General features: G+C 44.2%; 1 protein-coding gene across 2 annotated transcripts in view; it reads right to left on the minus strand.

Moving 5' to 3' along the window:
- Positions 1-9,749: 9,749 nt before the first annotated feature.
- Positions 9,750-12,128, minus strand: part of ECI2 (enoyl-CoA delta isomerase 2) — a 26,528-nt gene continuing 24,149 nt past the window's right edge. The window contains exons 9-10 of one of the 2 annotated variants that reach the window (XM_006766420.2): positions 10,662-10,805; positions 9,750-10,068 (exon numbers count right to left, since the gene is read on the minus strand). In XM_006766420.2, the coding sequence (XP_006766483.1) occupies positions 9,913-10,068; positions 10,662-10,805 (300 nt within the window). In that variant the 3' untranslated portion in view covers positions 9,750-9,912. Of the gene's footprint in view, positions 10,069-10,661; positions 10,824-12,128 lie in introns of both variants that reach the window. The other variant, XM_015565714.1, reaches the window with a different exon arrangement.

A 12,128-nucleotide genomic window follows, 5' to 3' on the forward strand; every position in this document is an offset into this window, starting at 1 on the left:
TGGGAAGTTCTCATCAATTATTTCTTCCAATATGCTCTCTGTTTCCTTTTCCATCTCTTCTTCTTGAACATCTTATTATCCTTACGCTATTCTTTCTAACAGAGTCAGATAGAGTTCTTTCATTTTTAAAAAATATTAGTTCTCTCCTTCTACCTGAGTCAGTCTTAGATTTCTGTCTTCAAGGTTGTTAATTCTCTCTTCCATCTGGTCTTCTCTTTTTCCAATGTTTCTAATGCACTCTTCATCTAATTTATTGCATTCTTCAGCTCCAGAATTTGTTTTTTCTTTTTTGAAATCTTTATTATTGTATTACAGATATTCCTCCCCACCCCATTGCTCCCCTCCACCTGGTTCCACCCCACCCTAGGCCTTCACCACCCTAATGTCTGTGTACATAGGTAATGCATATATGCATATAAGATCTTTGGTTAATCTCTTCCTGCTCCCCCTCCCCCATTCCCTCTGAGTTTTGTCAGATTGTTCCATGTTTCCATGCCTCTGTTTCTATTTTATTCACCAGTTTATTTTGTTCATTAGATTTCTTGTTTGTTTATTTTGATTTTTTCAATTGTTGATATGTATTTATTGCCTTTTATTGTTCATATTGTTTATCTTTTTTTTTCCTTCTTCCTCTTCTTAAAAAATACCCTTCAACATTTCATATAATACTGGTTTGATGGGGATGAAATCTTTTTGCTTTTTCTTGTCTGTGGAGCTCTTTGACCTTTAATTCTAAATGATAGCTTTGCTGGGTAGAGTAATCTTGGTTGTAGGTCTTTGTTTTTTATCACTTTGAATATTTCTTGCCACTCCTTCTGGCCTGCAAAGTTTCTGTTGAGAAATCAGCTGACAGTCATATGGGCACTCCCTTGTAGGTAACTTAACTGCTTTTTTCTTGCAGCTTTTATGATTCTTTCTTTGTCTTTAACTCTTGGCATTTTAATTATGATGTGTCTACACGTGGGTCTCTTTGGGTTCCTCTTGATTGACCCTTTCTATGCCTCCTGGACTTGTATGACATTTTCCTTCACTGTCACTAAGTCCCTTGAAGCTCTTATGAAAATTCTTGAGTAACCTTATAACTGTGGTTTTGAACTCTGTATCCAGTAGTTTGCTTTCTTCCATTTCTTTCATTTGTGATATGCTTCTTTGTCTCTGCATTTTGGCTGCTTCCCTGTGTTTGTTTCTATGTATTAGGTAAAGCTGATATGTCTCCTGGATTTGGTAGAGTGGCCTTGTGTTGTAGGTGTCTTATAGGGCCCACTGGTTCAGCCTCCATAGTCACCTGAATTGGGCACTTTAGGTGCACCCGTGTATGGGCTATGTGCACAGTCTTGTTGTAGTTGAGCCTTAATTGTTGTTGGTGTCACTGGGAGGAACTGACCTCCAGGCAAATTGTCTGTGAGGACCAGCTGCAACCATAGTGGGAGAGCTGTGCAGGAAACAATACTATGGAGCAGGACTTGCCTCAGTAGGGCTTTGGTGCTCACTGAGTCTGCCCCTTGAGTTTGTCACTAGAGTTGTAGTCTGAAGCTGTGGTCTGAAACTGTTCACTGGGTGCACTGGCTCTAGGGCAGCCGTGGGCAAACTACGGCCTGCAGGCCAGATCCGGCCCGTTCGACTGTTCTATCAGGCCCATGGAGCTGAAAGAGTGGAGGGTTCTCTTGCTCTCCCTGTGCTCCTTCACCAGCAGCAGTGTTAACATGGCAACGTCAGGAAACACGGCCGCAGCTCCTTCTTCTGAGTACAGTTTAAGAACACATTGTGGCCCTCGAGTCAAAACTTTGCCCACCCCTGCTCTAGGGTCTCCAGGAAGGTGCAAATTAAGCCATTGCCTGGAGTCACCCAGTAGGAGCTACAAAGAAATCTGCAGATGCCTTCTATTTGTATTGGGTTTGTAAGTGCCCAAGTGAGGCCCAGCTGGGAAGTGAGGCAGGCTGGTGCTAGTCCCAGGTCTTGGGCCTTTTATTGATAGTTTTGGGGCATGCTGACCCCAACTGAAGTTTGTTTGAGAGATTTTAGCAAAGTCTGAGGCCTGAGCCTGGACAGGCCATTCATATGGAAAAGCTGCTGCAAACAGCTTGGATGGGGCTGCAAATTGTATGGGGCAGGGTCTCAAGGAATCATTAGGGTGGAGAAAACAGTTTGAGCCAGGATGATGGAGACTCAGATATAGCTGCCATTCAGCCCTGTGACAGGGGAGTTCCAGCACAGGAACAATAACCCCTGTGAGCACTCCTGTCTGGGAGAAAGCTACCCCTGAGTTCCTGCCCCAGTGCCAGACACATGTGTCTGGGTCCCCCGATGCCTTCTGGTGCTGGAGCTCACAGGGGTCGAGTCCTAGTAAGTTTGTGTGCCAGCCCTTTAAGAGGGACACCTGGATCTCCAGCAGCCTCAATCCTTGCTGGTTTTTACAACCCAAAGTTATAGGGACTTCTCTTTCCAGCTCTGGGACCCTGGGTTGGGGCGGATCTAGTATAGGACTGGGACCCCTTGTTCCTCATGGGAAGTCTCCACAGGGGCCATCTGTATTCTGATTAAAAAACAGCACACATGGGTGTCAGACCAGCCCAGTCTGTGCCTCTGCCCCTTACCAGTCTCAATGTGCTTTCTTCTTTATTTCTCTAGTTGTAGGACTTCCATTCAGCCAGCTTTCTGGTGGTTCTGAATGATGGTGATTCTGTATTTTAGTTGTAATTTTGATGTGGTTGTGGGAGGTGGCAAGTACTGGCATTTACCTACCCCACCATCTTGGTCCTATTGTTTGGTTCTTTTTTATAGTTTCAATCTCTTTAGTACAGTATTTCTTTTGTTCATTAATTTTCTTCCTGAGTTCATTGAATCTCCTTTCTGAGTTTATTTTCTGAGTTATCTCATTGAGTTTCCTCAAATTGCCATCTTGAATTCTCTGTCATTTAAGTCACAGCTTAAGTGTTTAAGCAGAAGAATCCCATGTGAATCTGCAGTACGGGCGGGCGGCAGCATCCTGTTGGTTTCTGGAGACTTGTCATTTCTTTTTGGGTTACCATGTTACTTGATGTATTATTCTTCTGCTCGCACATGTGAAGTACTAGGCTCTTGTTTAGTTACTGTTTTGATCTTAACAATTCAGCAGGTTAATAACCATAGGTTTTTCTTTTGTTTACCAATAGATAACACTATAATGCAAATTTTTATTTTCTCTTACCTCTGTTACTTTGCTGCCAGGGTGGAGATGAGAGGAGTGTTTCTTTGTCATGAAAATTGACTACTGTGTGATGGGGTAGTGGGTTTCCCCACTGTGTTAGCTCACCTTGGTCTTAGGGCACCACCTCCACAGTTGGGGATGTGTAGGGTAGGGAGAGCCAGGCTTAGGAGCCTGTAGCATTGTTGCTAATGGCTTATAGCACCTTTGTGCTGTTTAGTACCTCTCAAGTACTGCTCCCAGGTTTCCTCACAATTGTGGGGGAGTGGCTTCTTGGGCATCAATGTTGCTGCTGCCCTTCTTCCCTCCACTGCGCCGTAGTCTGTGGGCTGCAGTGTGGTCAAACCCTGATTCCTGCAGCTGCTGCCAAACTGCCCTGCAGACACTATCCCTGTCCTGCCTCCCATCTTGCCTCCCCTACACATTTCAATATACCCACCTGCAGATGTACTCATGTGTGGATCTCTCAGGCATGTCTGTGTATTGAGCAAACAAGCCTTTGTTGGATTGTAGACGTCCTATTTGTAAATTTAGGGGAAGATAAAAAGGAGTCTTTTCACTTCACTGTGATGGTTACACCACTTTTCTCATGTGTGCTTCGTTTTGTGAACCAGTTATAAGAATTGCTTTAAAGCCTTCATGTGACAATTCCATGAGGTCTTCTCAGGCTTGACATGTATTGTCTTTTGCCACCTAAGAGTATTATGGTCTTTTGTATGTCAAATAACTTTGTATTGTGTCATGGACATTGTAAATATTGTGTTGCATGGCCCCTGGCTCCTATTGAGATTATCTGGAGAATGCTGGTCTTTTTGTTTTCAACCTGGTTAGGGTCAGACTGCATGCTCTCTCTTGATCTTATGTGGATGGTGGTGAAAATGCCCGTTTAATTATCAAAACCTTTAATATGTTGGTTTGAGTCTGTCCCACTCATAAAACTTGTGTGGGTTCCTATACAGAATTAAAGGAAGGTCTCTTTCTCTTTCTGCTTTGGGATTCTCCTCCCGCTCTCACTTTAGCCCCCCAAGGGATACTTTCCTTTTTTTAAAAAAAATATATTTTTATTGATTTTTTACAGAGAGGAAGGGAGAGGGATAGAGAGTTAGAAACATCGATGAGAGAGAAACATCGATCAGCCGCCTCCTGCACATCTCCCACTGGGGATGTGCCCGCAACCCAGGTACATGCCCTTGACCAGAATCGAACCTGGGACCTTTCAGTCTGCAGGCTGACGCTCTATCCGCTGAGCCAAACTGGTTTCAGCAGGGATACTTTTCTTAATTAGAAAGATGTTTCTCTTTACCTCAGATTTTATTTAGCCAGCCACATCTTGGCTACTACTGCACTGCTCCACAGGGGGGTTGCCTTTGAAGCATAAGTCACATGCTCAGGAGATAGGTCCTGTTCCCTGCAGTCTGATGCTTCCCTGTGCAGATGATTCTCCGTACCTACACAATCCATCTGTTTTCAATTTCAGCATCCTCAAGTAATTTTTTCGTATTTTTGCCAAGAGATTTTAGTTGAAATTAGTGGGATAGGCAGTCACTGGTTCAAGGTGTCAGGATGGAACTGGAACTCTGCAACACTTAATAGAAGTTTGAGCCTGGAAAAGCTACTACATCTCTATGCCTCTGGATCCCTACTTGTGCAATGGTGGTAGCAACATTACCTACCTCATTTTTCATTTTTTGCATTGTGTCCTGAAAATAAAATGTGATTATGGATGTTAAGCACAGTAACAGACAATAAGTGCTCAATATACATTAAGGTATTATTCATGTGTGTACCATAAGAGTGAACATTTTGGATTAGCATTACTGAAAAAAATAGTAAGAACTAAAAAGTTAGAAGTTGTTGGTTTGACTACCTGGATGCTGATGCTTGAAGGTTAAAAAGAGAGGACATTTAGAAGAGCAAAATATTTTATGCCAATTTTGTAGCCACTGAAATTATACCCTTATCCTTTTCAATTGATACATATGGCAGTAATCAATACAGAATTTAAAGGACAGTTAAAGCAGCTTGCAGGTATCCTATCTAATAAAGAGGGAATATGCTAATTGACCCTCATGCCATTGCAAAGATGGCAGTGCCCATAGCCAATAAGGAGGGAATATGCTAATTGACTGCCCATCCTCAAAGATGGTGGTGCCATCAGCCAATAAGGAGGGGATATGCTAATTGACTGTGATACCCTCAAAGATGGCGGCACCCACAGCCACAAGATGGCCAGCAGGGGAGAGCAGTTGGGGGCAACCAGGTTGGCAGGGGAGGGCAGTTAGGGACGACTGGGCTGGCAGGGGAGGGCAGTTGGGGGCGATCAGGCTGACAGGCAGAAGTGGTTGGGAGCCAGCAGTCCTGGATTGTGAGAGGAATGTCCGACTGATCAGGCCTAAACTGCAGTCGGATATCCCCTGAAGGGGTCCCAGATTGGAGAGGGTGCAGGCTGGGCTGAGGGACACTCCCCCCGCAGTGCACAAATTTTGTGCACCGGGCCTCTAGTGCCTTTTATAAAATAACAAGTTAAATAAGAATGAAGGCTATTCAGGGAGGGGCAAAAGTAGGTTTGCACTTGTAGGTCAAACAGTCTGTTCTTGTGTTATTATTTATTAACTTGAGGCCCGGTGCACATTCGTGCACTGGTGGGGTCTCTCGGCCTGGCCTTTAGGGATCAGGCCAAAACTGGCTCTCCAACATCCCCAAAGGAGTCCCAGATTGCGAGAAGGCAGTTCTGGGGTGATGCACCCCAGAATTGAGCTCCCTCCTCTCTGGTTCCAGGTGCATCACCTGAGAACTGCAGCTGCCAAGTCACTGCAGCTTGGCAGCTCCTGTGTTCAGCATCTGCGCCTGATGGTCACAGCTACCGGTCAGAGTGTCTTCCCCCTGGTTGTCATTGTGTGTCATATCTACTGGTCAGATGGTCAAATGGTTACACAGTTGCTTAGGTTTTTACATTTATAGACTAGAGGCCCAGTGCACAAAATTTGTGCACTCAGGGGGTCCCTCAGTCTGGCCTGTGCCCTCTCGCAGTCTGGGACCCCTCAGGGGATGTCCACCTGCTGGCTTAGGCCTGCTCCCGGGGGATCAGGTCTAAGCCGGCAGTCAGACATCCCTCTGGCAGCCCAGAAGCCCTTGGGGGATGTCCACTTGCCAGAGGTGAGCAGGCCTAAGTTGCAGTCGGACATCTTTAGTGCTGCTGAGGAGGCAAGAAAGGCTCCTGCCACCACTGCTGTGCTGGCAGCCATCATCCCTATGGGAGCGCACTGACCACCAGGGGGCAGCTCCTGCATTGAGCGTCTGCCCCCTGGTGGTCAGTGTGTGTCTAGTGACTAGTCATTCTGCTGTTAGGGTCAATTTGCATATTACCCTTTTATTATATAGGATAGAAGCCTGGTGCACAGGTGGGGGCTGGTTGGTTTTCCCTGAAGGGTGTCCCAGATCAGGGTGGGGGTCTTGCTGGGGTGGCTGGCCAGCCTGGGTGAGGGGCTGAGGGCTGTTTTCAGGCTGGCCACAGCCCCTTCAGGATGGGGGAGTCCCGCTGGGGTGCCTGGCTAGCCTGGGTGAGGGACTGATGGCTGTTTGTAGGCTGGCCACTCCCCCGCAGCAGAGACTCTTACTCCATGGGGCAATGGCCAGTCTGGGTGAGGGGCTGAGGGCTGTTTTTAGGCTGGTCACAGCCCCTTCAGGGTGGGGGGTCCCACTGGGGTGCCTGGCCAGCATGGGTGAGGGGCTGAGGGTCGTTTTCAGGCTGACCACATCCCCTTCAGGGAAGGGAGTCCCAGAGGGGGGCCTGCCCAGCCTGGGTGAGGGACTGAGGGCCGTTTTCAGCCTGCCACAGCCCCTTCACGATGGGAGGGGGGGTCCCACTGGGGTGCCTGGCCAGTCTGGATTAGGGGCTGAAGGCTGTTTTTAGGCTGGCCACAGCGCCTTGAGGGTGTGTGTGGGGGTCCTACTGGGGTGCCTGGCCAGCCTGGGTGAGGGCGGATGGCTGTTTGCAGGCTGGCCAAGCCCCTCAGTGGGGACCCTCACCCCATGGGGGTGTGGCCAGTCTGGGTGAGGGGCTGAGGGCTGTTTTCAGGCTTGCACACCCCCTTCAGGGTGGGTGTCCCTGCTAGGGGGCCTGGCCAGCCTGGGTGAGGGGCTGATGGCTGTTTGCAGGCTGGCCAAGCCCCCCAGCGACCCAAACTCCCAGCCTCTGCTTTTTTTTCTTTTTTTTTTTAAGCACCTCTGTGAGCGGATTGCCAGGCTGGCTGGAAGCAGGTATCTGGGATTTATTTTTCTTCTATAATTGAAACTTTGTAGCCCTGAACGGAGGCCACAACCGGCCAGGGCCGGCGGGAAGCTTGGCTTCCTCCATCGCTGGGGCAACCCAAGCCTCCTGCTCGCTCCAACTCCATGGCCACTGGCCACCATCTTGGTTGGGTTAATTTGTATAGTCACTCTGATTGGCTTGTGGGCATAGCAGAGGTACAGTCAATTTGCATGTTTCTCTTATTAGATAGGATTACTGTGTTATTTTCCATATGAATTGTAAATTTATTTTTCCCCTACAGGTATAATAAATGAAAACTAAGGTTTTTGTTTACTTTCTGGGTGATACTACTGTTTCCGTTTGCTCCCTTGCTAGATGGCTGAAAAGGAACATGAAACCCACTGAAGATCTTCAGTCAGTAATCCAGAAGCTGTCCAATTTTGGGCCAATTAAGTCAGTCAGCCTTTGTGGACAGCAAAGTGCCATCGTGGTGTTTGAGAACACGACTTCAGCATGCAATGCTGTGAGTGCTTTTCACAGCAGGACCCCTGGCACCATGGTGCAGTGTTCCTGGCAACAACCATTTATGTCAAAAGTTGTAAGGATCCCTTTACCAGAAACCTATGTAAGTTCTTTTTCTTTTTTTACTGCCAAAATGTTTATTGTGAAATGGTCTTAAAACAAAGGAAAGCAAAGCTTATATCCAAATGAAATGTATGACACCAACTTGGATTTCTGAATACACTGTGGACTTTGTGCCGGAATGCCAAATTCCAACTATGAAGGCTATAACTGAATACTCTTACCATGCAAAAGTAAAATTTAATCTGCCTTGCAACCATTATGCAAGATTTTGGCATAGGATTTGCTCGAAGTAACATTGCAACAGAATAACTGAGAAAAAAAAAATTGTTAAAATAGTGCAAAAGCAATATGTGCAGTGTGTTATATCTGACATTATCACATGCCAGAGAGCTCCTCACAGGCAAGAGTGCAAACTACATGTTGGGTCTGAGGAAACATAGCTAGTCCTCTGGATTTCCAGGCAGACACGCGTTTTCCTCATAGAAATGCTGCATCAAGAGCGATGAGGCTACGCTACAGTCAAGGGAACAGAACAAGTTCTTCTTTTTGGCAATGCTTAAAATCTAAACAGGAAAAGTCCTACTCAAAAGCAGCAAAAGGTACCTGGTTATAGAAAAAGTATGCTCTATCACATATGTGATATGGTGAGACTGCTAATTTTAAAAGGCTGCAATAAATCTAGTGTTTTAAGTTTTTAAAGTATCAAGGCTTAACTCAGTTTTAAAGTGATCTTTTATGAAATGCTTACCACTCTAATGAAAACTCTGACAATAAAGTTATCTACATGGTGGCACTAGAGAAGTCATTTTGGATCTCTCCCAATTCCTCCCCCCCCCCCTTCCTTGATTTGTATGGGGTCAAGTTTGAATCCCTCAGCTGGTATTGAAGTGTAACACATCTGCTGCATACTAAAAGCCACTGGCTACAAAACAGTTCCAGAGCACCCAAAACAGGCATGCTATGTGCCTCCACACTCTCCCCATTGGTTATTTACGTAAAAGATCAAATTGTAATTTTGCTAAAAAAAAACAACACAAAACAAAGATTGTTAGAAAAGAGCACTTTTAAAATAACTTGGCTGTTTTGCAGAATTGTAGACACCTCAATGGTTAAGAAAAAACAAAACTTATTGTAGCATCAGTGTAGCAGGAGAGTACATTTAGCTGTTTCACAGTTTCCTCCAGTATTCTTCTGGGGAAAGAAAATATTTCCACAAGTGGGGATTTAAAATAAATACCACAAACCTATAAAATTCAGATAATGTAGTAGTTGTAATTCTGACTTGGGTAATTCTATTTTGGGAATAAAAAGTAGATGTGGAACTCTAAAACTGCCAGGTGTAACAAGTTTCTCAATGATGGGTGTTTTAGATGAAATTCTTTAATAGGTGTGACTATCCTGGCATGCTGGATACTACCAAGTCTTGGTATTGGACACTCAATACATCCTCTGTCACCATGACAACCAAAAATATGCCCCAGCACTCCCAAATACTGTTAGGTGACAGCACTAGCCCGGTAGAGAACACTAGTATGGTGTCATCAAATTCTAAATGATCAACTGGCTCCAGCGCAATGTGGGAGCAGCAGCTGAGGTTGCCAAGGCCCAGAACATGGAGAGGGGGTGGGTGGGGGGGCACCTGGAGTTGAGAGGACTGAGGCCACACAAGGCTCCCATTCCTCCACCAGAGTCAGGAGTCGAACATCAAAACTATGTAAATTCGTAAGCTTGTTTTATATAATTTTTTATCACGGCTCTAGTGAATATAATAATCATAAATATTTCATCACTGAAAAAAAGGCACAGTGAAGTTTATTTAGTTGAAGTATTGGAAATTAGAAATCATAGCACATCCCCTCCTTCGAAATGCTTAACTTTGCTATATTAGTCATCACAGTTTTGCTTTTTTGGATAAGAAGTTCATGGTTGCATTTATGCATTCGTCTGATAGCCATCTTTCCTGGAGGACACTACTTTCTTCAGCATTAACAGCATGTAGCTTTTCTTTCTCCATGTTCCTGATGACCTGTTTTGAAATTCTCATGGACTAAAAAAAACAAAACCAACAATAAGGTTAAGAGGTATTCTAATAGCGTGGGATTATTCTAAAATTCTGATTCTTGTTTCTCCACTGTTCAATCTGATTAGACATTAAAATATTTGTGTAATATAAGACTGTGCTTCTCAAATTTCAATGTGCATACAAACCGCCTTAGATACTAAAGCTTCTGATTCCAGGATGGCAATTTGAGCAACAAAAATATCAATCAGTCACTACCTATCACATAAGAAAACAAAAATGCTACATTAAGAATCCCCTAAAAGTTAAGCTATCTTACCTAGTTTCTCACCTAGAATCAAGACTAAAAGTGTTTGGCAAATTCTGCCTATCATTCTCCTCAAAGTTATCCCCAGAAAGAACTGGCCCCTCAGCCTTCAAGTCATAGAAATGGAATGCCTATTTGATAAATTTTCTAAAAATTAGTATTGCTAACATTATAATTTTTAATCTCAAATTTAGGTGTACTTAAAGCCAACCAAGATATGTCTTATGTGTGTTTTTTTTCAATTTCTTATTTTCTTAAGGTAAATAAATTATTTCCATGGTTCATACAAGTTAAAAAAAAAAAGAATACTAACATTTGGGGGGAGCTTTGAATATGCTTTCAGCCGAGTCCAAACTTCTTTCTGAAAAGTACTATCAGGAAAAACTTCAGTAACAAGTCCTTGAGCACATGCTTCTCCTGCTGTTAACTTCTTTCCAAAAATAAGCATCTCTGTTGCCTGAAATGAAAAGCAAGACTAAGAAAATAACTTAATGAAACGAGGCTGTTAACTTGAGAATTAATTGCTTTTAATAGACATAGGGAGATTTACTTATGGTCTTTTGAGGTTGTTAGTATTTCTTAAAGGAAGAAACTGAGGACAGCAATAGGCAATAATTTGCAAACTGAGCAGTGAGGCTCTCTAGGTTTGTAGGGTTGTTGCTTCTGTGTGTTATCTGTGTTGAGGAGGAAGCTGGGGCAGAAATGACCTGAAGCAGGTGCTGACTTTATAACCCACAGAAGATATGATTTTCTGCTTTTATACACTATAAACAATTATTTTAAAAAAGAAAAAAAATCATGGTCATAGGAAATGCCAACCAACTTTTAGAATCCCTAACCTTCAAAATTCCCTTCCCTGGAAATTCTACCCAGTGGTCCAGCTCTGATGGTTTTCTTTTACCTGCACAGGTACTCAAATTAGTTCTATTTGACTGAAGGAAAGTGATAAGACTAATATTCAGTTTCAAAAAAACCTGATATCACTAAATATATATATTTCTACACTTGCAATTTCTCTTCCAGAAAAGTAAGACTATTCATACCCAAATGCTTTTAAACCTTAGGGTGATTTCTAGCCAACATTTCAAAGTTAAAACCTCAATAACAATTCAAGGTATATGACAGAATAGACTTAAAAAATATGTAACAAAACCCTAACAGCAATGAAAATAGGCTCAGTTCCTACTCTCCCTTTCAGGCCTTGAAGAATATTTGCTAAGCCTTTCCCTATCCCTGTCTCTCTGGTCTTGTCATGAACCCTTTGGAGCTATGTACACAGAGCGTGACAATTATGCTTTCATAGACCCAGTGATAAACCTGAGCAGCCACCTAGCCACTCCAGGAACCTTCATACCCTGCTAAAACCAGCTGATGAAAAGGCTCCGTGACAAAGTGGGAAACCCAGTGGGGCCTCACATCTGCTGGTACTTCCCATGATTCTGAAAGTAAAGATGTCACTGTATCACTTTCAGTGGATGATGCTCATCCATGAGGAAATTAGGAGAGGAATCAGCCTCGCAGACCAAGGGAGGCAGGCACAGCTCCAGTCCTTCCCCTGAAGAATGCTGCGCAGCTGTGGAGGAGGAGGCCTGTGCCACTTGTGGTGCAGCTGGCACTCGGCAGCCAGTGGGAAGACCAGTTCCCCAGATTTGGGGTGCTGGAGAGCGGGTTTCTGATTTCCCCCCATAGCAGACATTTCCCACAGCCTAGTTCTTCATTCTAAAACTCTTTAAGAGTTGATGAGCAGAAAATTTCCTTCTCGTTTGTTATTATTGAGGGA

This window comes from Myotis davidii, unplaced genomic scaffold (genome assembly GCF_000327345.1).
Source record: "Myotis davidii unplaced genomic scaffold, ASM32734v1 scaffold540, whole genome shotgun sequence".
Lineage (NCBI taxonomy): Eukaryota > Metazoa > Chordata > Mammalia > Chiroptera > Vespertilionidae > Myotis > Myotis davidii.